Raw genomic sequence first — 25,689 nt, forward strand, 5'->3', positions numbered from 1 at the left:
GGCCCATGTGACATTTAGTGATGTTTCAGCTTCTCCAATGATCTTTTCATCTTTTAATCAATCCATGCTACTCTGTTGATCATTGGATCACTTTACCTTGCCATTTTTAAATTTCCTGTCGTGTTGCTTGTTGGAGTTGCACTTGGACTGAAAACCAGTGAATTACCATGGCTCGTGTGTGTGTGTGTGTGTGTGTGTGTGTGTGTGTGTGTGTGTGTGTGTGTGTGTGTGTGTGTGTACAGCAAACTAGCATGCTCAGAAAGGGTTACTGTACAGCCAGACGTCAGAGCCATGCAAAAAAGGATAAGGTGTTTGTCAACTCTTTCTCTGTCGCTGCTGCAAAGTCCAAGCATATCTCCACCAGAATTTCCCCATATATACATGCTGCCCAAACATCTGTGCTCGTAAATGTTGCAGATTCTGCAGCCTGGAGGGTCTGGCAGTGGAGGAGAAAGGGTTGGAAGCAAGGATAGTAGCTAGGCCTTGCCACTCCTGCATTGAACCTGGAAGCTATAACCCTGCTACAATGCTGGATGATCCAGGGGTTTGTACTAAAACCTGAAACGCAAAATGTTGAACGGACCAAATAACAGACAAAAGTCATCCCTGGATTAAAGGGATAGTTGAACATTTTGGCAAATTGGCCCATCGCCATAATCCCTATAGTTTTAGGAGTAGGTTTGTTACCTTTAATTGTTAGAGTGGAGCCAGGAGCTGCTCAGAGCAACGCTACGGAGGCTAATGGGATTTCTTGGTTTCCCTCATCAAACTCATCAAATACACAATCCAACAACTGCAAAACGCTCTCGTGGACAAGTTGTGTAATAACGGAACATTACCAGAAGGAGCTGTTTTAGAGGTAAATGCAGAGACTGCTTGCTCAAAAACTGCCCCTGAAGGGAATGCGCATCAGTGGTTTTGCATGAATTTACCTCTAAAACAACTCTGTCTCGTAACGTTCTGTTATTATCTCATAGCGTGGTGAATGTACAGGTCACAACTTGTCCACGGAGCGCTTTGGAGTTGTTGGATTGTGTATTTGATGAGTTTGATGAGGGAAACCAAGAAATCCCATTAGCCTCCTCCGTAGCATTGCTCTGAGCAGCTCACGGCTACAAATAGCTTGCACCGACAAATAAAGGTAACAAACCTACTGCTATGACCATAGGGATTATGGCCATGGGCCAATTTGCCAATATGTTGAACTATCCCTTTAACATTGCTAATGTGCCTGAAGTAATCGTCTGAAACACTGAAAAACTATTTGAACCATTCAAATCAAAAGGCCCATTTTCAGAGTTTAACGCTCCATTTTATGGTGATTTCCACTTTTACGCATGTTACATAACTACCCTCAATCATTGACACACACTCCAAAATAAAACCCACAACTGGACCAAAAAAAAAAAAAAAAAAAAAAATCACCTAGCTCCACAAGCCGTAATTACATTCAAGTGGAGGATGCACTGCTGCGCCCCGGGGCTGAAGTGCATCTATAATAAGCCGTCATCAAGAGCCAACTCAAGAACAATGTCCCACATATCAACAAGCATTGCTCTTCAGTAGATAAAAAAAGGACAGAAGAGGTGATACTTTAAAAAATACAACAGTTTAATCTGCCTTTGTTGAGAATGGTAAAGAGAATACAAAACCAAGTTTAGAAATAGATGAACATACAGTGTAGCTGTACAGGCTTTACGACCATTATCATACAGTTTGGTGTAATTGTATATTATGATTACAAATTATAAAAACAAGAATATGCAACCAAGACTTCTATGGAAATCTGATTTGATGTTGTCATTGCCTTCCAGTTTTGCATTTACTGGATGTGTTAACATTAAGCAGCAGGGAACATCCTGTGTCAACATGAATCTGTTTACAGGCGGTGATTCACGAACAAACACGTCGAAGGAAAGAAACCACAACTACACATGCTGAACAAGCTGCAGCTTCTTCTGATGTGAAGGTGGAGGTCCCCGCTTTTCGGCTGTTCTTGAATTCTCTACCAGGAGTGATGGGTGGAGCCATGACCTCCCGGCTTCTGACCTCTGACCTCAGAGTCTCAGGTACGCCACCTAAAAAACAACAGGCAAAAAGTTCAGAGAGGGTAAAATATACGTGGACCCTTGTGAAACATGAGAATAAAACAAAAAAATAGTTCAACTTTATTTTTGCAAACTCCACTTTGTACTTTACATTGAGGATTTTTGCTCCCCCAAAAAGCACAGATGCACTGGATCGTGATTGTCTGCCGATCGGCACAGCGACACATTATCTGCAATTATGTCTTCAAACAACTAAAGAAAAACCACAGGTGGTAGAGTTTTAATCAACTTCAAAAAACACACATTCAGATAAACAAAGCCCAGAAAATAAATCAGCTCCATCCATCCTCTCTCTCTCTTCCTCCATCTGCTATTCCTGGGTGCTTGCCTGCTGCAGACAATGGCTGTGCTCCACTGAGGGATCTATATTGGGATGATGGATGAGGGCATTTGCCTCACTCAAGGCCCCGTCTTCTGCGTTCCCATGCCAATGTCTGCTCGCTACTCAAGCGCATCAATGGTAATTCATACAAATGATAACAAACCGCAACTAGAGGGGAGGTGTTGCTAAAACAACTCTCAGTCCCAGAAAAAAGAAGACAGAGTGATCAAGAAACCAGTAGGGATGTAGGTAGAGGAGAGACCGTGGTTTCCTGGTTGAAGCTAGGAAAATGAAAGAGGAGAAAGCTTGTGTTGAACGTCGTCCTCTCCCAGGACAAAGTGCCGTTGAGTAAGGTACAAAATCCAAAGCTTCTGTGGAGCTTCAGTCGCTGACACAAGAACAATGGCTGCATTTGACAGGCTCAAACTGGGAATGTTGAAACCTGAGCAGACAGACAGGATACATTCTTGCTTGAACAAACCCCTGAAAACTTTTCCTTAAATCTTAAAAAAAAACAAAAAAACTTTGTAATATAAAATATTTATTACTGTACAAGCAATAATCAAATTTAAAGTTAAAGGACAATTCCAGGAAAATTCAACCTGGGTTCTAGTTTCCTAATATTTTAGGTCTAAATAATGGATTCTGAAGATTTTCTGTTTAATCGCTCCTGTTTTGCAGTAGTTGTGTCTGTCCCCGCATCGTCACGGCAGCGATGAATGAGAGCGGACAGCATTTCCGCTGTTGAGGCTGTTTACATCCCTCAAAACCGCATTGGGCAACGGGTTTGTTTACTTCAAGCAAGCCGACATGTTTATAAATGGAGAGCTAATACAAAGTCTCACGAAGTCTCGCAAGAGAGTCAAGTTGGCGGGCAAGTATGTTTACAGGTCTGAAGCTCCCGTTGAAGTAAACAAACCCCTCGGTGTATGTTTGAATAGCCATCTGACGCTGTCTGGGGGAGGGAAAAAAAATGATTTTGAGGGATGTAAACAGCCTAAAATATTAGGAAACTAGAGCCCCAGGTTGAATTTGCCCGGAATTGTCCTTTAAGGAAAAAACTTGAGCAAAATATTGATGATCACTGTTAGATATTTATAAAGAAAGAACGCTGAAAAACTCACCTAAGCAAAAATCCTACAGTCATGATTGGTCATCAGTCATTGATTCAATCAATTCATTGATTCAAACTCATTGAAGCTCATCACCTTCCTCCTTCCTTCACACCTGCTCCACTTCAAACATGAGCATCCCTCACCGTTACAGTAGACGTATACGTTTTCAAGGCTGCAGTTTCTTGAAAGCTACTTGCTTGGCTACCTTGTTTCATATAACATTAAATTAAATCATAAAATGAGCTATTAACATGTTATTTTTGAACTTCAGCAGCAATTTGATGTTATTCTCTTGGTTCCAAACAAATTGTACGTTGATCAACTGATAATGAAAATAAGCAGTGCTATAAAAACTGATAAAGGAGGAGGAAAAGCCCATGGTGCTCTCCCTGAGGGATCCCCAGGATCAGATCCAATCAGATTGGAGTTTCTTTGAATCTCCACTTCAAAGAAAAGAAATAACTGTGAAGGTCAGCTGGTAGCACGGCTAATTTAAGACTTCAAGTGGTGGTTCCTTTCCTCTACTGCATAATATCACCTGTGAACTCCAAGCTCCATGCCAGCTGCTGGCTGAGAGAGGAAATCATGGAAACAAGCAAACATATGGTCAGAAATCTCACCATTTACAGTACCGCCTGTTCCTGATTTTCTGTTTATATTATGAGAAACCCCACAGAAAGAGTTTCTCAGATAGTTTGTTCTTAACAGCGTTAAAATTGTATGAAGGTTTTGAAAGTGGCTGGGCTGCTGAAGGTAGGTCTGCCCAGAACACTTGATGATAATATGCTTAAGGGTCTTACACATCTTTGATCCTACTGGAATTCTTCTGAGTTTTAGCACAGTGAAATATCAAATATCACTGCTAAGCCTGGAGAGTAACACATCGAGCAGTAGCAATATTACCTATGGTCGTTTTATTCTCCATCTCTAAACAACAGAAGCTCTTCGGTTTGAAGGGACTTCACGGAAGAGGGGTTAATGTCTGGATATTAACGGTTGAGACAATGACAAGAGGCTGGTGTAAGGAAGTCTTTTGAACAAACACACTCTTTGATGCCTGGTGCCAGGGACTCTGTTATCATAACACTCCAAATTTGGCAAGCAGCACACAGCATATTTCTTCACACATGAAGAGAGAGAGACGGAAAGAGGTGTGGGAAAAGTAGAACATGACAAAAGAAACAAGCTGCTTCCGCTCCACAGAATATTCAACTCTGCAGTTCATGAAAATACAAGACACTGATTTGGTCTTGGAAACATGTACACAACCAGTGACTTATGTATTGTTGCATTTTATTGTCACCCATAGGCCTGTGTCTACTTCACCCCAAGCACATGATCCAATTCTTTCAAAAATAAGAAAGGGAAGTAAAACGATTGGATCTGAGTCTGAGACGCAAGAACCAATTACCACTTTGACTTGAGTGTTGAGAAACCAACACTTACACTGTAAAGTATAACAGCTATCATGTTACTATTAGTCTACATGATGTCTCATAGGGTTTGTTGAAGAAGCATCTTCTTACCTGTCTACAACATCTTTTATTAACTTATTTGTAAGTGACTGTTTTTATTTTTGGGGTTTTTTTTAAACAAAAGCTTCAGCTGTGGTCGTCATTATCATCATCATACAATAGGATATAATAGGCCCTCTGAGCAGGGTTACTGAAGGGCAGATTGAAACGTAGCTACTGTGAGAAAATGATGAAGGTCTCAGCATGTTTTCCACCACTGGAGGCAGCTGCTGACTGCGGTGGAGACATAAAAATGTCATTAAAAATCCATAAATTATTTCCAGAGAAATTGTGGAAAAATGCTCAAGATGTTTAAGAAAGGGATAATAAAAAAAATCCTGGACCCACCCCTTTAATCAGATCCACATAAAGGGTGAAACAATAATCAGACACGGGTGAAAATATAGCCTGAGCTACTGTACCAGCTTCAACAGGCTAATTAAGCAGTTGACTGTTTTCACTCTAGGAACACAAACCTGACAAAATCATCAAGCATAATGAATAAAAACTATTTTTAACAATATCCATGGATATGGACATAGCTACAGGTAAATGTACTGCATTTTTATATACGGTAAGTCTTTTCTAGTCTCTTAAAGTAATTAGTACACTATATTGTAAGTCACATTCACCCACATTCATACAGCACTTTTCCAAACATACAGTATAGCACTTTTTTATGACCCTACAAACATTGGGGACAATTCTGGGTTCAGTATCACACCCATCGATACTTTAACATGTGGACCGGAGGAGCTGGAGATGAATCACCAACCTCTGATTAGTGGACAACATGCTCGACCATCAAAATGTCAAATGAACACATCTGTAACAGGAAGATCTGTGTCACTGAAGGAGTAACTGAGCTCATTGAATGGATAAGTATGGCAAAAACTAATTCTCCTTCACATATCATATACAACTCTATACTATAAACTCTTTGTTTTTATGCTGTTTTATGCTGTTCTTTTTTAAAAATGTTTTGTCTTTATGTAAAGAACATTGAGTTGCCTTGGTATGAAATGCGCTATATAAATAAAGATGCCTTGCCTTGCCTTACAATATCATATACAACTGCCAAAGCAACTTTTTTGTTGAGAAACACACCAATCCTTACAACACTGATAGTATGCTTCCAAACCCCGAGCCATATTGATTAATTGCCCTTCTCATTCATTGGTCCATGTGCAATGATTTGTGACGTGAGCACGTCGGGGGAAGTAATTTGTTTAGACAAAGTTCAGTAGCCCCGATTCGGACCACAGGAACACCGAGGCCACGTATGTTCGATATATCTCCTCAGCCACTAAAAGCGCTGGATCAGTTTTTGGATCAGTTCCTGTCTAACCTATATGCCGTCTCTGTGGGAGTGAGGAGGAGATTAATGAGGCGGGGGGGAGAGGGAGGTGTTGTCTGTTCTCGGGCTCAGGAGTGACACTTAGAGCTAGAACTACTTTACACCCCATTACACTGGCAGAACCAGGGATGGAGGGCGGGAAACACAGCAGCCCAGACAACACTAGACATTCCACATGCAGCAGCATAATAACAGGCTGGGATGTGGTGCAGGCTTTGATCTACTCCCAGGGACTGATATTAAACTAAAACACACACATAAACACACACACACACACCTACAAAATATGTCACTGCAATAGTTGGACTGGCCTTTTGAAGAGTGTACGCATAATGCATTAAAAAAAAAAAGGAAAAAAAGCGAATTTGGTCTTTTCCCATGGCAGACAAAAACTGAGGACATAGTTAAAAACGGTTGTGGAACTCCTGTAAACAACAGAACAACTACTGAAAAAGTCTCTGAATGACATAATGTGCTAATAACTGATGTTTAATTCATGATGTCATTGCACATCTGCTTTTTTTATGCTCTCAGACAATGGAACAAGTTAGAAAGAGTGACTTAAGTGTGGTCCATGTTAAAGGAATAGTTCACCAAAAAATGAAATTCAGTCATTGTTGACTCACCCTCATGCTGATGAATACTCCAGAGTAGTTTTTTATTCTTCAAAGTGCATCTGGAGACCCGGGAGGGGCGTTCAAAACTTTATATGAGAGTATAATATATAGTAGTATAATAGCGCCTGACACAAAAACGTCCATAAAACTACACAAAAACCCTGTAATATTCCTCCATGCAGCATGCTCCTCGTCCGCTGTTCGTACTCGCATATAAAGTTTTGAACGCCCCTCCCGTGTCTCCAGATGCAATTTGAGGAATAAAAAACTACTCCAGAGTATTCATCAGCATGAGGATGAGTCGACAATGACTGAATTTGGTGAACTATTCCTTTAACCAGCAGTCACCTCGAGGCATTTCAAAGCCACTAAAATCCTGATTTGACAATTAAAGGCAAAGACGGGGCTGTGTTTTTGCTCAGTGAGTGAATTTGAAGAAACAGAATATCTCTTTTATTTTGTGTCTCAGTGACTCAGTCACAGTGAACAGCCTACGTCTGGGTAACAAACTGCTGCACTCACAAAACAGAGCAGATGCAGAAAGAGAAAATGTAGCTCTCACTCATGGTGACGCACCTCTCTATAGAAAGTAGCTGAGGTTTGTCCAAAAAGTCACTGGATTTGTGCTACACTCCCAAAGTTGCTTGCCAGCTGAACAGTCACTTAAATTGAAACAAATCATTCCTCCTTTGTGAGTTTTACTTATGAGTCAAAACGTTTGCAGTAAAAAAAGAATACTTCATATACAGGTCCACACAATGCATTGATGAGAATTAGGAGATGATCTACACAGCCATGGTCGACCACAGGCGCTTCCACCTTTGTCTCATAGTGGTGGTATAAATGGTTTGACATCTTCCTCGGTCTCCTAACCTATTCCGACTGGTGTGTTTCACATGATCTTGACTATTCATAGCAAGAGAGACAAGGGTGTAATTACTAACAGAAAATGACGGCTCTGATCTCTTAAATGTCCCTGTGAGCATCGTGAGGCCGGTGAAGCAGCGTGCACAAAAACAGCATGGCTTAGGAACGGTTTCTAAATTAAGCTGCACCTGTGCTTGTACTGTTATTACATGTTGCAATGTGCCATGAGAAATTTGTATGAGCACATGGAGTTTCTCTCAGCAGAGCTCCACTTTACTTCAACCTGAACAGAGACCTAATCATCCAGAACAAGGGGAAATATGTGTGTGCGTGCATGTGTGCATGTGTGTGTCTTCACAATTTGATATCACTATCAATATCTTTACAAAACATGAAAAGCTACTGCTCATTGATCATTTCTATTAGCAGTTACGGTATCTGGAAAAGTGACACAAAACAGCTACCGACCTGTTTTTAAAACTTTCAGTAATAAAATACAACACATCTTTGTTGGACAAATGGCTTCCCAACTTTGGAAATGGGACAATCTGAGCAGCAATGTGAGCCCTGCATTTTTGCTTTATTTGTGCAACCAAAAAAAAAAATTGATGTTGTTTTTTATGTGTGTTGGTTTGAATGATGACTCAGTCTTTTCCCCCGATTCCAAAGCCAAAAACAGTTTTATTAATGTTAAATCAAATTCTGTGATATGAAATATCAGACCTAAGCAGTAATTGATACTACAATGATGTTAATTATAATCATATTTATAAAGGTTCAATAGAACACTTCAAAAAGATCCCAGGATTGTGATTGGCGTCAAAAATCCTGATCAGAGCAACCTTACCAAATATCTGACTTCCTGTCTGAGCATATAACCACTTGTATTGCTTTTCCTAATGCACAGCAGTTAAGTTAGTCAATAATAATTGTAGCCTTTAAGCACTTTATATGAAACATAATATTTGTTTTCCCATTTAAATGAGGATGAAGTGATGGTGAATGGTGATACCACTCGCTCCTCTCAGGACGGCCTGGAGCAGCCGACTCCATCAAGACCATATCTCACAACACCCTCCCTCTTTGTTCCATTTCCTCTCACATATCTTCATCTCATTGTCTTTGGCAGCTCTTCAGATCATGATACACTTCCAGCCATGCCACGGCGCTTGGAGTGTTCTTCAAACAGTTGTTTTAACCACCAACTCTCGGCCCATCTCCGGTAACCCTAGACGACTCTATGATCACATTACCTTCCTGTCCTCTACTGCTGCCTATAGCATAACAAGCTCCTACTACCGGGAAGTGTTCAAGTGTGTCAGTTTATCACACTGTTTACCACCAGACAGATACTGTGTCCTGTGTCTGGGTCGGTCTATCTGTGGCCTTCTCCATTTCAACGTAGCCTAATTTCTCCCCTCGTGCCGCCCGCTCCTGATGTCCTTATCTCAGAATACAACAACACTGCAGTGCTTAGCATTTGACCACAATGTTCACAATGTAAGAGAAAGAAGATAAAAGATCTGACATTTCCACCAGATTGTTGCCCCCAAGGGTTTTTAGAGTGAAACTATATAGAGAGATTTTGAAGCACAGCAAGACAGGAGTCTGCAGTAAGTGAAATCATTTGAATAGCAATCTGAGCTCTCTATTCTAAATTGCACTTTCTCTTTAGGGAATTGCTGCTCAACTTTGAAATTGTCTTATTCCAACAAGACAGATCACATCTGAAAGTAAAATAAGACTACAGTCTCACTTTACTTTTGACATTATCTGAGTTTAGAAAGTTTGCTTCCAAGTTGTGCTCTGTAGTCACAAGCACCCACTGGACTTTGTTTCCACACATATCAAGAACAATTACACACATACCATCATACCCCGTCACACAAACCAGCTGCAGCTTGCTTTATCTGCACGGTGGCAGGCTTTTTAGTTCTGCTGGGTACAGGTGCAGGTGCTCTGTGCAGCTATTTGAAACATAAACATCATTATCACTATTTTGGGGTCAAACAGCCCTTCAGTGAATCAATGAACTACTGTATTATTACGCACAAGCACACTGACAGCATGCACTGCATTACTCTAAAAAAAAAAATCTGTTTGAGTAAGTGTGGGGCAGATAAAGCGGTGGAAATATTCAACTGATATTAGCTTTTTCTCTGTGAGCATGTTTTACACGTTTTTCTGCGGATGGGCTCTGTTCACAGCAGCAGCCAGTGATCCTGTCTAAGTCTTTAAACTGGCAGCGCACTGATCTGAACTGAAATCTACTGCAGGTAGTACATGCACTCACTACAGATAACTACCATGCACAAAGCTCGTCAAATAACCTGAACTATCAGTTTAAGATTGTCTTCAGACAACTTTAATGCAATTTGTTCTCATTGCAAATAAGTTTTCCCTCTCCAGTGTGGATTTAGAGAGACTCTCCAGACTTTGCTGTCTGTGCTGACATGAAGCAGCTCCACATGATGCACAATAGCGGATTTTCTACTCCAGCTGAATATTACCTCAGCTCTCGTACTCTTTTTTTCTTTTTTTTGCAGATGTAAAACTTGTCTAAGCAGTAGCAGTCACTTCCTAAACTTTCTGAGCAGGAAGTGGAGGATAATGGTGCTAATTACCCCGTCACTATGTTTAAAATGGCTGGGAGAATAGAGTTGTCAGCAAAGTTAACACCTCCTATTTTCTAGTCAAAGGGGTTTTTCCTCTGCGGATCGAGGCTAAATATACACATATTCTACAATCACAGGTGTGTGGAGGCAGGAATAAGGCTGACAAAAGTAAAACCTTAACATGTGACCCACATAATCCCTAAAGCGAAGCTGGTAACTGAAAGCTGTGAATCATGAAATTAATTAAGGGAGGATAAAAACACTGTCAAGCACTGGTGAATAATAGAAAAGCGAGGCGCTGGGAGCAGGAAGTACTATATGAAATAAGTGATCGCTGTCGGCCAAAAGTGTTACTGTTATGCTGCAAATACAGCTTTTTTTTTTACCAAAGATGAAGATGCATTAGACGGCTTCCAGCATCTCTCTGCCTCTATCACGAAATATCAACTAAATGCTTGATTGAACATGCCTGAGTCATCATCTGTCATCCATTACGGTGAATAGTGCCCATCTCACCTCGTAGGACCTCATGCAACGCATGGACGCAGGAAGTGTGGCGTTGCTGTCATCTATCACTCTGAGCAGCTCCTCGCACACCGTCAGCGGCAGCACCACAGGATGTCCGATGGCGTTGACCTCCCAGCTCGTTACAATGCTGAAAACACACACATAACACAGAGTGGGAGTGATTTATAGCGACTGCCACATCATTATACAGTCAAGATGATGCCCAGAAATCACTAATGTTAATCCCACGCCGGAGCATTCGTTTTTTAATTAAGCAGTTTTAAAGCGTAAACTGAAGTGGATAAGTAGGGATTCACGTGATACGAGTTGACTGATGGCGAGTGTGTGATCCGTGGCGTCAATCTTTGTGCATGTCGGTGTGCATACTGTACGTGTGTGTGTGTGTGTGTGTGTGGGATGGAAAGAAGAGGGGACTGAAACGAGAACAGGAAGAATGCCTGAGAGAAGAGAGATTGATGCTCTGTCAGTGAGTGGTGCTGATCCAGTCTGTTTGGGTGACATTTAGCCATCTGTGTAGTTCCTGCGAGGGAAAAGTCTTCTCAAAGTTTTGGTAGTTTTACTTAAGACATCATATCACAATGAAGAAACACTACTGCTTTAGCAACGAATGGAAAACATGCTCTTACAGTACCAATGAAGGTCTTCTCAGGGGAAGTTGTTAACTTAGGATATCTGATATTCACCCAGTCCGGTGTATTACACATACATTTTAATCCGTCTTCGTTATGCATGGTCATGTTGTTAATATCACATACAGCAGGATTATATCAGAATTAATTCTATTGGAAAAAAAGAGTTGCCTCTATAACTTCCATTAGATTTCATTTCCATACCTATGAGGCCTCCAGTTTCCCATTGTGCTGCACCACCATGATGGTGCCTGCGACTTTCACTCAACTCATAATCAAGCCACTGCCATTAGCAACAAGCGTAATCCACTTAGTCATTGGCTCACTGATTCTCTAGCCAATTATTGGCGGTTTTAACAACACGTACCACAACCCCCCCCGGCTGCAGTCAACTGTAACCGACTGTATCCCGAATAAGAGGGCCATCATCCTGGGAGTCCAGCTCCCCAGGCATAACATTTAATTTAAAAATGTCAGAGATGAGTGATGAAGGATGAATGGTAAATTATGTAGGGGGAAATGGAAGTGTGAGTAACACCGGCGTTTAGCTTTGCAAGACTTCAGAGGGACGGCAGAAACGGGCGAAATTCAAAAAAGCAGCTAAGAAGTGAGGCTATAATCTTATAGAAGTGGGGCAATACATTCGCTTGAATGATACAACATGTAATCTGATGTTTATTTGTAGCAGATATACTTATATCTGCTTGTGTGTTTGTAGACAAATGACAAGGAATTGTATTACAGATACTGTATATCAAAGACGGCTTTATCACCTTTAGTTTGTCCACAAGGCATCAACAGCGAGTGATGTTTTTATTTCATGTCTAGCAGCGGGGTAATGTTGTAGCAGCTATTTCACGCTCCGCAGTCTAAAAGTTTCCCGCGCATCACTCAGCTCATCCAGTTTATCATGTAACTTAAATGGACTCTAACCGCTTTGACTCGGAAGACAAGGCTTCCTCCTTTCATGTGAGTTTTGCCTCTAATTACTCGTTCTCCAACAGTCAGCCGGTGGGCTCGTCAGAATAGTAAGAAACAACAAAACTTCCCTGTTCTGCCTTTACTCTTATGTGGCTGCAGGGAGGAGGAAGAGGAGGAGGAGGATGAGGAGGAGGGGAAAAACGCTGAGTCCTGATTCAGTTGAAAATAATGAGAGTGGAAGTCTCCTCCAGTGGGGTGCTGCTGTACCGAGCATGGAGAACCACATGCAGCACATCCACCTACACCTCTCTAATGCATCACAGCGAGGTACACGGAGCCTCTCTCCAGTCAAAACAACCCCCCAACCCCTCCTCCCCTCCTGTATGTGCAACAAACACGAGTGTGGCTTACGCAACTGACAACTTTGAGATGCTGCGCACCTTTGATGGGGATCTCATTTGCAAAATAACAGACAATTACATCTGAACAGCGCAAAGTGTGTCTATTACGGAGCGAAATCTGTTCGGCAACAAAGCAGTCTTTCATCCCTCGTGGTGCGCCGAGGCAGGTTGTGATTGAGAAGGTGTGTGGGGAAAGATGAAAGGATAAGATTAAGACGAGGGAAACAAAGATGGAAGGAGGAGGAGTAGGTGGTGGTGGTGATGGGAGGGGGTGGGGGGGGTTCGGGGGGAGCCGGAGCGTCGTCACTTACTCTCTCTGTTCGATGCCTTTGTCGGAGCAGACGACGTAGAGGAGTTTGAGCGCTCTGGCAGCTCTGGGTGACGGACTGTGAAGAGCGGGAGAGCTGACAGAACTCTCGCCCTCCAAACACGTCTCTGGGACTGACGCTATGACGGAGTCGCTGTTCAGCAGCCAGAGCTACGGGACAGAGCAGACAGGTCACTTAACACTTGCACATGCTCAACGTCGCAAGGGCAAGGAAACACACTCCATCACACAAAACCACGTCTCCTCTCCTGCTTCCTGCTGTCAGAGGGAGACTATAGCTTCTGTTCACACTCCTGTTCTGCTCAATTTCACTTTGTTTTCTCACTTAAATACACCAAGTTTGTTGCTTTATCACAATATTATGGAAACTGATGTAAAAATAACTTTAAGTTTATGACATATTTTAGATGCATGGCCCATAAAACATGTTCACAGTGCTTTATTATCTCCTCATTTTGTCACCTTCAACAAATGTCAGATTTCACTTCAATACATTTCTACATACTATTAATAATGTAGGATGCTGAGCTTCTCTTTACAGCAGAGGTCTTCAACAGGGGGTCCGCAGAGGTGCTGCAGGGGGGTCATGAAACCTTTGGTTGATCATACATTTTTTTGTTTGTTTTTGTCTCCATATTTATGCTTAGAATAAAAACATAAATTTGAATAGCTTGTATGCATGATTGTCATTCAATTGAAAGACATTGTTGATATTGGCATTGGTATCAGTTAACAAGGTCTGTTTATAAATGACAGTGGCACAACCATGAATATACAAACCTGTGTATTAATTGATTAGCTGAGTATTGAATCCAGGGTACGTTTAGGCTACTAGGCCTAGTTTACTATAATACACAATTTTATTCAATTTATTCAATTTTATAAAGTAGGGGTCCCTGCTTCATCTCTCCATCAGTTTGGGGGTCCTTGGCCTGAAAAACGTTTAAGACCTGTGCATTATAGTATTGCATTATGGAAATATTTCCCCAGTAAAGTGCCTTATGTTCTGATTTGGTGCTATGCAAATTAAATTGGACTGAATTTCAGTCAAATGGACAAAGACAAGGAAAAAATGGTTCATTTATTAATCTTCCCATAAAACTGGGGTTTTCTGTGGGTCAAGAAACTCTAATGTGTAGCATGTCATCAACCTCTGACATGGTGGCGGATTTTTATCTTTTGAAAGACTTTCGCCCAATTTCACACAGGATTGATTATTGTAATTTCCACCCTGAGTTCTGGTGAAGAGTTTTAATGTCCTCGATTTTAAACCCTGCCAAAAAACACAATCTGCATAAAATGTTCAGGCTGAAAAAATATCAGCACAGAGTTTTATCTGCCAGCTTCATCAGTACTGGAATATGAACAAATATTAGTCATTAAAGTAGATGTGGTTACAGTCAGATTTACTATGAATTATGTGCAAACATTCCCCTGCTACACAACACTGCATCATGAAATAGATAATTCTGCTCTGCCTAAAGTGGCAGAAAATAAATTCGGGACAGTTGCAGTCTCTTATATTGCAGTCATGTGTTACTGTTGTTTTGCAAAGAGACACTTGTAGTAATCCATGTGTAGCTGATTTTAAAGGAGCTGAAAGCCGGGCAGCTCAACGCTCAACAATCAATCAGCTCTTTCTATTGAAGAACTGCCATATCACTCCTTGCCATTTCTCAAATCACTGAGGAGTCTATTTTTACTAAAACATTATGTGTTTGTCTGTCTCTCGCTCACCAGTAAGAAGGCTTTTTCATCAGGGGTTTGGACAGAGAAGTGGAAGGTGCTGAGTGAGTTTGACAGCTCCAACAGCCTGGCTGCTATTGTCCCCTCCAGGAAGAGAGATCTGTCCAAAATAAAAAAAAATATCCAGTCAGTTAGAAACCTTGTCGTTAAAGGGCATATACTGTATCATTTATTCCTCTCAGTCATGCACTCACAGCATAAAAGAATATAGGTATCTGAATCATCAATGACTTTTTTTTTTTGGCAAGATGATACAGCTCTTCTCTCTTTCAACACCTCGAGACATGAGATGATCATGTGTCCGTCCAGAACTCTGCATTTTTTGTGCATATGGGAACAAACCAGATAAACTCAGACACTTCAAGTCCTTGTTGTGGCTCTTTTAACCTGTGTATTGTGTATTGTGGAAAAAGAAAAGAAAAGAAAAAGCATGCCAGGTTTGCTTTGGCTTTTGCCCTTGTATGTCAGCCAGGCTTTGGACAAATGCTATTTGCACGGAGGACACTTGAAAAAACACAGACAGAGCAACACCAAGCCGCGAGCAGGCTGGTTGCTGAGGAAATAACTACTGTAATTCTCCAGATAGAGATCGAACACATCAAACGGCAACTATCTACCCCCCCCTCCCTTGTCTCTGCTGCTTGCACACACACAAACACACACACTCACACTTTCCCTTATAAGGTTGCATTTGTTGTTAACACATAAAGTAATGATGAGGCAGAAGAAGGCCTATTCTACCCAGTTTAACCTAATAGCGTCACAGTTGTATAACACAACATACCGTACTCCATTGTATCCGCAATTTCACCAAATGAGTAACACAGTATTACTTGTTTAATCAAGTACGACAGGAATGTGTATAAGACACGGATAGCAGCGGCCAACTGGTTCAATGCGGAAATTACCCATAATTCAAAGCAGTAAAGGTCTGAGAGCTCCAGAGTGTGAACAGAAAGAGGAGTGAGGAGTTGAAGTGGATCATAATGAGACATGAGACCTCTTTCAAATGAACTCACAAAAAAAGACTAAGTCCCTTTTCCATTGGTCCACTCTGAGAGACCTGGATTATATTCATTTAAAAAGGGAATGTATGTGGAAAAAACACCCTAAAAAAAAACAATCAAACATAGTGAGACACTGATGTTTGTGTATAACGGTTAAATTATTCAAACTCGCTCAATGTGAGATGTGATGATTAAAATGTTTAATTCAGAAGACAAACTGAAATAGAGTCATTATTTTTGAGCACAGTGGTTTGATGCATGATATTCCCCAAAGTGTCAGTGAAATCCAATCAGATATTGGGTGAGACTAACACAAAAATGAAAAGGAGCTGAGTTATAGTCCCTGTACGAATTTTATTGTGAAGGACTGAAAATAAACGCGGCCCGGCAGTCACAGTGATTAACTCAGAGAGACCGAGTCTGACAATATTTTCTCTCCTGCTATCTTCAGCGTGTAACAGCCGCACTCTTTATTTATTCCCCTGTAAAACAGCCACAGTGTCTCATCATCACACTCCAAGAATTATCCAGGTCATTTTCAGTGATGATCTAGCTCAGACAGGAATCACACCGACTAAATGCACTATTGAAAATTTAATTCACTAGGAGTTATTTACTGCCCCCGAGTCTTATCCGTTTTAATCACACCTAAGCTCCTTTACTGGTATTAGGAAGTGAAGTCTTTAACAAGGTTATTCACTGCTTCAAAATTAAACAATGCATGAGATATTATAGTCTGTTTTACCTGAGCGATGCAGCATTGGGTTTTAAAGTGATAGCAGAGTGAAATTGTGCTGTGGGTGATTATTTAGCCGGAGTTTGACTAACAAACACCTGGGCTCTCACTCCCCGCATTGAACCAGCATCACATTTACTATTCTCCAACTCTCAGCAATGAACCGAAACATCTGAAACCTTTGCTTTGTCACGTTGAATCACAAACTGAACCAAACACATTAACCCATATTCAACTCTAAAAACAAGTTAGGGAGAATATGGCAATCTATAAACTTAAAGGGATAGTTCAACATTTTGCCCAACTGGCCCATAGTCATAATCCCAATAATTTTAGGAGTAGGTTCATTACCTTTAATTGTAGGCGCAAGCTATTTTTAGAACAGCGGAGCAGAGCCGTGAGCTGCTCAGAGCTACGCTACGGAGGATCATGGGATTTCTTGGTTTCATTCATCAAACTCATCAAATACACAATCCAACAACTCCAAAACGCTCTGGAGGACAAGTTGTGACCTGCACATTCACCACGCTATGAGATAATAACGGAACGTTACGAGACGGAGTTGTTTTAGAGGTAAATTCATGCAAAACCGCTGATGCGCATGCGTTCCTGTCAGGGGCAGTTTTTCAGCAAGCAGTCTCTACATTTGCCTCGAAAACAAAATCCGTCTCGTAACTTTCCATTATTATCTCATAGTGTGGTGAATGTGCAGGTCACAACTTGTCCTCCAGAGCGTTTTGGAGTTGTTGGATTGTGTATTTGATGAGTTTGATGAGGGAAACCAAGAAATCTAGAAAACTACTAAAGTAACTGACATGTTTACATTACATACTATACATTTGATGTGACCAATCACAGCCTGTTGAAAATACTGTCTGGATTATAAAAACCTGCCTGTTGACCGAAGCGTCCGGCTTTCTGTCTCCCACTGCGGGCTCCACCACCACCTGTGTGATGTACAGTTTCAGGGTCCCTGTAAGACACAACGGAGAGAAGCTCATATTGAGTACACAACTGAAAAATATTTATTCAACAAAAATCTATTTGAACAATAATGTACCTGGTGCAACAGCCTCTCCTAGTACTGAAGAGCAGCTCTTACAAGAGACGAGAGTCAGCCGGCGACAGGGTTTCTGCAGACAACACACAACGATGACAACAACATGCACCCACTTTTAATATGGCTGTTTTCAATAGCCACTATGATGAGAGAGATAATGTAGGTACAATGTCATTTGTTCTTTCTATCTGCCTCTTTTTATCCAGAGTGCCACTCGTACAGACAGTGACTAATAGAAAAAGGAGTTTGGCTTGACTGATGCAGCCGTCTGAGGACTGAGTGTCTGTGTGGTTGAGTATAAGATTCACTGTAAATCTTTTTTTTGTGTGTTGCCTTAAAAAACCTTTATTGACCATTTAGTGCCTCCTTCACTTCTTCTGTCCCTGCAGGGGCTGTGTAACATCGAGTCAGTTTTATTACTGTAATTCTTTCACTTTCCCTCAGATGCATTTTTATTTATTTTTTAACCCGAAATGCTGTTTGAGGCTTTGTCTCCCTTCCAAAGCAACAACAAACCATCACTTCCCTTCGCACGTCTCTCACCTTTGGGTCCTGACCGTCCTCTGTGCCGACCGGGCTCACTTCCTCTGTCAGAGTCTGATCGCAGCTGTCATCTCTGGGTAGGAGGAGGAAGGTGTCGCCCAGTAAACAATCCTCTGCTCTGGGCAGCAACTTCTTAGCAAACGGATCTGGGTGGCAACACCAGTCGTCCACCAGGGCGTTCCAGTTGCCGTTAGGGAGAGGAAGAACTCGCTTAAACACCCTGAAGAAAAAATAAGAAAAGCAGTTACAGGTATTATCGCTTTAATAGTCTGTGTTGACATCGTATTGATTAATTATTGCTCCAATAGGAGAAAAGAGACAGAGGGTCAGAATCGAAAAAGAGAAAAATCTGACCAAGAAAAAAAAATTCTTAATTACCCCAGACGAAGAGGAGGATAGGTCATTTAAAATCTCCACATGTTTTTTTTTTCAGTGGTTCCTTCGTAGACTGGATGCTACAGATTTGTTCCAGTTTTTTTTATGGTTGAAGTGTTTGCAGACAGTTACATTTTTAAAGGCGGCAATTAGTAGCAACATCATCACTTGTGAAGTTCCAGTATGTGTCGACAACCTGATTAACTCCAGTCAGATATTTGCTCTGATTATAGTCCCTCAAACCTGAGGGGAATATCTAGATCTTTTGCTTATAAAATCTCCACTGTGCTTCATCAAGCCAGTGACTTTGCTTTTTTTTGGACCTGGGAGGTTCGGTTGGTGTCCAGGGAGTTTATCAGAGGTTTTCACCAAAAGCAGTTTCCTGTTGCTGGAAATGAGGTGGATAAGATCAGTGCGGCTGAACCAAAAAGCAAAGGGTTTGAAAGATGCTAAATGCTCATTAGAGCTGGCACGACCTCAGAGCTTTGGAACCATCTCTACAAGCTGTTTCATATTACATGTTAGTCAATTGAGCCACTGCTTGTGATGGTGCTTTCATACTCCCATATTTTATTATAGGAACACTTAGTTAAAACCAACGCAGTCCTACAATATATCCTCCTCCGTGAAGGCTGTAATGCTCGAGTTTGTGTTGACACAGCTGTACAATCATTGTGAAGGATGCTAACTGAGCCGTTATTGAACTGAATTTCATTACGGAGAAGTGGCTGCCATCACTGATATGAATGTGGTGGACAAAATAATGGGAACACCAATCCATCCACAAACTGAGGAATCAACTCTGCTCTAAAACAGTTTCAACTGGGGGTGGGGAGGGGGGGGGGGGGCTGTTTAGCTCACTGGGTTGAGCAGGTTATTGCTCATATGCAGAGGTTCAAGGTTTGAATCCCCCGTGTGCCCTTTGCTGCATGTCATTCCCCCTCTCTCTGCCCCCAATTTCCTGTCAATCTCTTCTGTCCTGTCAATTAAAGGCAAAACATCCCAAAATATATATGTAGAAGGCACATTGTGATGGCTGTAGTCACCTCAGAACAAAGTCTTTAAAGGCAAAATGAAAATCTAACTTCTCACCTTGTTGTGGGCACGTCTGACACTTCTACCTTTCCTGGTCCCCTTTGAAACCCAAAACAAATAAGTGTTTGGCCACTTTTAGTGGGTTATTGCTGAGAAACATAGCTGGAGGACAAGGGTCTCGGTAATGCAGCAATTGCAATTTTCAGCATTGCTGACCAGAGAACGCTACAAGCTGAAGGGCAATAATACCCCCCGTCCAAACTGAAGCACCTAACCACACAATTGTTTTTTAATAGGTAGTGCAGACCTTTACGTCACAGCGACTCTATAACTCTAACCCAGTCAGGCTGACAACTGTGGACTTCAGCTCCCGCTCCATCCATCAATTTTTTTTTCCCTTTTCTCAGACCAGACTCTCACTTCCACTGCTGGGTCACACCATCAATAAACACTTGCTCTTCTTCCTGCAGAGGAGGGTGTAAATAAAAACCCATTTCCACAGATGCCGTTCCTACCCTCCGCCCAACGCCGCCGCCCCCCCCCGCCTCCGTCTGCCCGTCTGCTCCTCACCTGTCCTCCAGCATCCTGGTCATGCAGCCCTGGCAGTAGAAGCAATAAGTCTCTTTTGCCCGGAGTATCTCCATCACGCTGTCATGAGTGTCTGTGGAGAGCCAAAGGCAAACAAATAAATGAGGCAGATCTGGTGAAAAGGGTGATAACCTTGTACTACAGAGCACAGAAATCGATGATATACTGGGTGGTGGCGGTGGCCTGGCGAGGGAGTGAGCAATCAATCTGATTTTGATTGGATTTGTCAGCGACTGTCCTTAGCTATAACTCTCATCTCACACCAGGAGTCGCATAAAAAAAATATCCCACAAAATGCCAACGGATGGAGTTTGGGGACATTATGCAATGACTCTGGGGCGCACTTTTGATGATATGAGATCAATTTAAAACTTAAAGGGAGTTGTTTTGTGACTCAGATGATCGGTTGCTTATGGGCCGTTGAGCATCCTGAGAGGAAAAAATGTACAGTACACCCTCGCTGTCTCAGATGACCAAGTGACTCAATCCAATTAATTCAGAATAGACAGCAAGAAGGCCCTAAATAGCTACCAAAAGACTTTTGTTCTCGTCTTGGCACAGAGGAGTCTCTCGCAAAGCGGGGAGGTACATCCCACGTGTCTGAACGAACGCCTTTCTCTACTCATCACCTTCATCTGAGCTCCGCGTGACATTGATGCGCAGTCTGTAATGCAGCTCCTCTCCGCAGGACGCTCCGGCAGGCGTAGGAATGCAGGATCCCTGCTCCAAGGTGACTCCTGCAGGTAAAGTCAAGGTGAGTTCGCCTCGCGGAGTCCTGATGCGGAGGGATGAATCGCCACCTGCCACAGTCACGTCGGCAGGATTTCTGGCCACATCTTTCCTGGAGAACAGACAAGAGCAGAAGGTTTATGCACACACAAACACACACACACACACACACACACATGCAGGCTTAAAGTGATACACACACACAGACACACACACACAAACAAGACTAATGGCCTGGTTCTTGTGAGGTGACACCAACATTATTTTACAACATCCTTCACATGAATGCCCCAACATTAACACCAGTAAAACTGCAACTATAGGCCAATTAAATGAGTAGTCATATAAGAAAAAGGTTAATGACAACTATTCATCACTTTATAGTCACTGTCAAGAAAAAAAACATGCCAACTGCTGCCTCCAGCTTTTTTAATTGTCTATCTGGATGCTCTTCTTCCATATTACAGTTGTAGATTTTCATTATAGTAAACTAAAGCCTTGTCCACATCATCATATGATTTGTTTCTTCATCCTGTCCCTGTCAGAAGTGTTGACTGGGTGAGGGCAAAGAGGGTGAAGATGCTGGTCACACGTCTGTCTCTAATGGATTAATACATCAAGGTGGAGGTAAGCAGCCATCAGTACAGCTGACAGACCTTAATCAATTACGTGTTGACATCCAATAACCAGAAAAAAATCAACTTTCATTTCATTCATTTGTCACACAGAGTCAGCTTCCAGAGCTCAAGGTGACTCTTCACATTTCTAGTTTTCTTTTTTTTTGTGGTAATAACCTGTCTAATAATATTCAGGTAATCATATAAAGTAACCAGTGAATGTTTGGTATTTTATCTTGGAAAATTACCAATGATTTATCACTGACGAAAGTAGTTATTTTCTGTCTATTGACTTATTGATTAATATATTGATTCTTTCATCTCAAGATATGACTGTTCTACAAAAGTAGGTTGGTCATTTAAAGTTTCTTTTATTGATATTTAAGTCAATTTCCACCCAAAAATCTGGCAACATGAAATCTTTACTGTTCTAATGCATTCGTTTCATATGACAGAGTGATTAATGAGCCACCATCGTCTGCACAACAAAGTGTGTTATTTTCTATGTAAGTGATCCTGAGTGGAGTCAGCATTATATAAAAGTGAGAATTCAGATGACATCCCACTACCTCCTGCAGAAATGAGCTTAAGAACAATTATAGTGCCACTACAATGATAAGTGCTGCCTCTACCTCCTGCTGCACGATGCCGCTTCAGCTGGAGGAAGCACTGAATAATGTCTGAATTCATTAAGAGCACTACCTGAGAGAAAGACTGTTTGAACTGGAAACAAACTTGCTGCATGCTGAGCAGCTCCGCCGGCTCAGGGCTGCATCTGAGTCCAATCGTGGTGGGGTTTTTTATTTAATTAGCTTGGTGAAGAATGTTTAACTTTAGTCCCCCTCATCCTCACACAACCCCTGCTGGCCCCATATTAGTTGTTGAAGATGTTATATGTGGTAAATTATCATATAAAAAAGTTGATCCACTGTCCAGTCGGATGCACAACCAAATCTCCACTGTGTGTGAATGCAGTGCACTGAGAGAGCAGAGGAACATGCTTCACCTCAGTGCATGACATGTCTCATTAACACCATCTACTGTTGTTGTAGTAATACTGCATCACTTTCAGCAAACAGAGATTGTCCAAAAACCACTTCTCAAAAAAATTATATTACACCATATTTTACAGATAATCATAACATTTAAAATATATTTTCAAATACAGACTGACAATGGGCTGTGTGAAGCCAGTAGACACTGGGTGGACTCCATGAATGTCTCATGTGACACTATCTTTTTATTTTTGTTTTTTAGATTTATTCCCAACCTGAAACAGCAAGATATCAACATGCCTCCTATAAGCAACACACTCAAGAATCAAAATAAAAGTAGCCTACTGCAGATCTGCCAGGTAGCCTACATCATTGTCTCACATAGTCATTGATACTGTTGTAGTAGGCTATAGCAACCAGGAGGCCTATGCTGTTGGATAAATCTATAATAGCTAACACATCATGTGTTAGGTAGGCTATAACTTGAGCTGATATTTTATGTGTCAACAAATGTGACCCTGAAAAGTGAGCATGGCGGTCATATGTAGTTAAGTAAAGGACAAAAAACAAAAAATACAGTGCTTTTATCCATTTAAAATGCAGATGTCCAATGCTGTTAAGTATTAATCTCGATTATTAAAGTGGATTATAGCCAATATTGCTGTTTGTTTTCAGTTGAGGGACCTGTGAAGCAGATAATGTGGAATAATGAGGCTTTAGCAACTGCAGCCTGTCCTACCAAAATAAAATGCCATTATAAATTCAAACAGTTATCCTATCTAACTTGTGGTTTCAAGTCACTGAAGCAACAGAAACACAGGAGATGGTCTGACTCAATGAAGCATCACTTCACTACAGTGGGCTAAGTCTGCTAATGCTATTAGCATTGATATAATACATTGTTAATCCGTCGATACATACAACTATTATGTTACCTAACTATAATTGTTAACTGGTAGCTGTTTATTACAATGGTTAACTTACCCGACAATGAGGAGTCCACTCTGCAGCCTTTTCCTCAGCTCTAAGAAGACTCCAACACCAGCTGCTTTGGTTGGTCTCTCCATGTCTGCCATTCAGTTCAGCGCAATAATCAAGAAAAAACTATTAGAAATCAGCAACTGAACAAAACTCAGTTTCGCTGAGTGACCGTGGATAGTATCGTTCATCCAAAGCAAAACACACGTGAAATGATGTTAGTCCGATTTAGTTTGTTCACTCCAGGGGTTGGCTCTAGTCTGCAGCGTGACAAAAGCACCGGCGTCAAGTACATCGCAGTAAGGGAGGAACATCCGGTCAGGCATTTCAAAATAAAAATAAGGGCTACTAGACATTGCCAGTGTTGGGAACGTTACTTTTAAAAAGTAATTAGTTATAGTTACTAATTACTTCTCCCAACTGAGTTAACTCCACTACTTCACTAATAGTAAGTTACCAGGGAAAGTAACTATTGCGTTACTTTTTCTTTCTTTTTTTAAGTTTACTTTAAATATGTCGAAGAATTTGGATTTTTTTTCTCTCATTTTTAAATTGTATTTTATTGTTTTCATATATTTCACTGATCGCAATTATGGAATGCGAGTGTGTGTTTTATTGAAAGCGAGGCTGGTGTGCCTATGAAAATAGGTTACAGTGGGTTTTTTAAGTGCTGTGGCTACAAGCAAATCTCATATTGTCTCTGTACAAAGACAACAAAGACCTTTTTAAATGTGAAAACAGCAGAGGCCTATTCAAGATATGCCTTTAATAACAGGCGAAACATTGAAATTAATTTATTCATGGCCACATTAAGTGAAATTATTAACTTTACCGATTATCCATCTGATTATCTGTCCTGCTGCGAGCGCACAACTTCTCAGGGTATCCGCGGATCCTTAAAAAGTCTTAAATTCATGTATCTAAAATTAAGGCCTTAAAAAGTATTAAATTTATTAGAAAATTCTAAGATGGTCTTAATACACAGCATCATAAAATATATATGCACTTAAACTTTTATATGAAATAACAGGGTATCCGCGGGGTCTTAAAAAGTCTAAAATGTGAAAATCTAAATTTTAGGTCTTAAAATGTCTTAAATTTGTTGAATTATTGTGTTCAAGTCTTAAATAATTTTAGACAGGTCTTACATTTTCTTATGCCCACCATGGGCGAGCATTTCACTCGCATTTGCCCCTAAAAAAAAAAAAACATGTGTGAACCGGGAAAATCACAAAAAGAGCACAACCTGCGATTGGTCAAAAACTACAAATCCCACAATTCTCTGGCCTCAACAATAACAGTAGTTAGTGTAAGTAAGGGAGAGTGGAGCTGTCGGTGAAAAGAGGAAGCAACGCCACGTCTGGTCCTGTTCTATGTTGTTCGTTCACACAGTAACCGTTTATTCGTTACGTCCACGGTGTAAAAGGCCGTAATGCAAAGACGCGATTAGGCGGTAGACGCGGTAGACGCGACTTTTTTTTTTGCGACGCAATACACCCGATTTTTTTTTGCCGACGGGACCATCGCGTCTTTGTCTATTTCATCGTGGAGGAACGCTTTTTTTCGCTCGAGTTGTGACGCGCGACCATACGCGAGATACGCGCTTTGACGCTCGTTTTGACTCGTGACCATTTTGTGTAAATTCGCGTCTTCACGAGCTCGCCCATTTTCACAACAACAACAACAACAACAACAACAACAACAACAACAACAACAACATTTCTGCTCTCATCAACCATGGTTGAGGTCACAACGCTGCGCTGTAGCTGCTCTGGAAGTCCGAGACACTGCGGCCAAACGCCGCCGTCGTTTCCATGACGGCGAGTTCCGGGCTGATGAGCTACAGAGACTTTAAAGGGGCGTTCACACCGGACGAGATAGACGCGAATGGAGCGGCAACTCTACATTGAAAATCAATGTAAATGGCGCGATGACACGCGATTCAGGCGGAGGCGGCG

At 41.4% G+C, this 25,689-nt stretch overlaps 1 protein-coding gene across 1 annotated transcript; it reads right to left on the minus strand.

Moving 5' to 3' along the window:
* Positions 1-1,593: 1,593 nt before the first annotated feature.
* On the minus strand, positions 1,594-24,036 carry ube3d (ubiquitin protein ligase E3D). Its single transcript, XM_085802779.1, has 10 exons — positions 23,738-24,036; positions 21,042-21,253; positions 20,395-20,485; positions 18,415-18,634; positions 17,872-17,944; positions 17,706-17,784; positions 15,060-15,168; positions 13,306-13,472; positions 11,032-11,170; positions 1,594-2,078 (listed from the first exon to the last, which is right to left on the minus strand). The coding sequence occupies exons 1-10, from the start codon at positions 23,827-23,829 to the stop codon at positions 2,058-2,060; spliced, it is 1,203 nt and encodes a 400-aa protein (XP_085658905.1). The 5' UTR covers positions 23,830-24,036; the 3' UTR covers positions 1,594-2,057.
* Positions 24,037-25,689: the final 1,653 nt, after the last annotated feature.

The sequence above is a fragment of the Trachurus japonicus genome, chromosome 16 (assembly GCF_045865225.1).
Source record: "Trachurus japonicus isolate A0001 chromosome 16, Traja_1.0".
Taxonomy (NCBI): Eukaryota; Metazoa; Chordata; class Actinopteri; order Carangiformes; family Carangidae; genus Trachurus; species Trachurus japonicus.

Bases quoted from the DNA above. Each gene is read 5' to 3' on its own strand.
- ube3d (XM_085802779.1), bottom strand. From the start codon at position 23,829: ATGGCAGACATGGAGAGACCAACCAAAGCAGCTGGTGTTGGAGTCTTC. The intron at 17,945-18,414 runs GTGAGAGACGTG...TGTTGTCTGCAG, and splicing joins AGGACGGTCAGGACCCAAAG to AAACCCTGTCGCCGGCTGAC. The intron at 2,079-11,031 runs GTGAGATGGGCA...GTTGTTTTTTAG, and splicing joins GTTGCATGAGGTCCTACGAG to GTGGCGTACCTGAGACTCTG.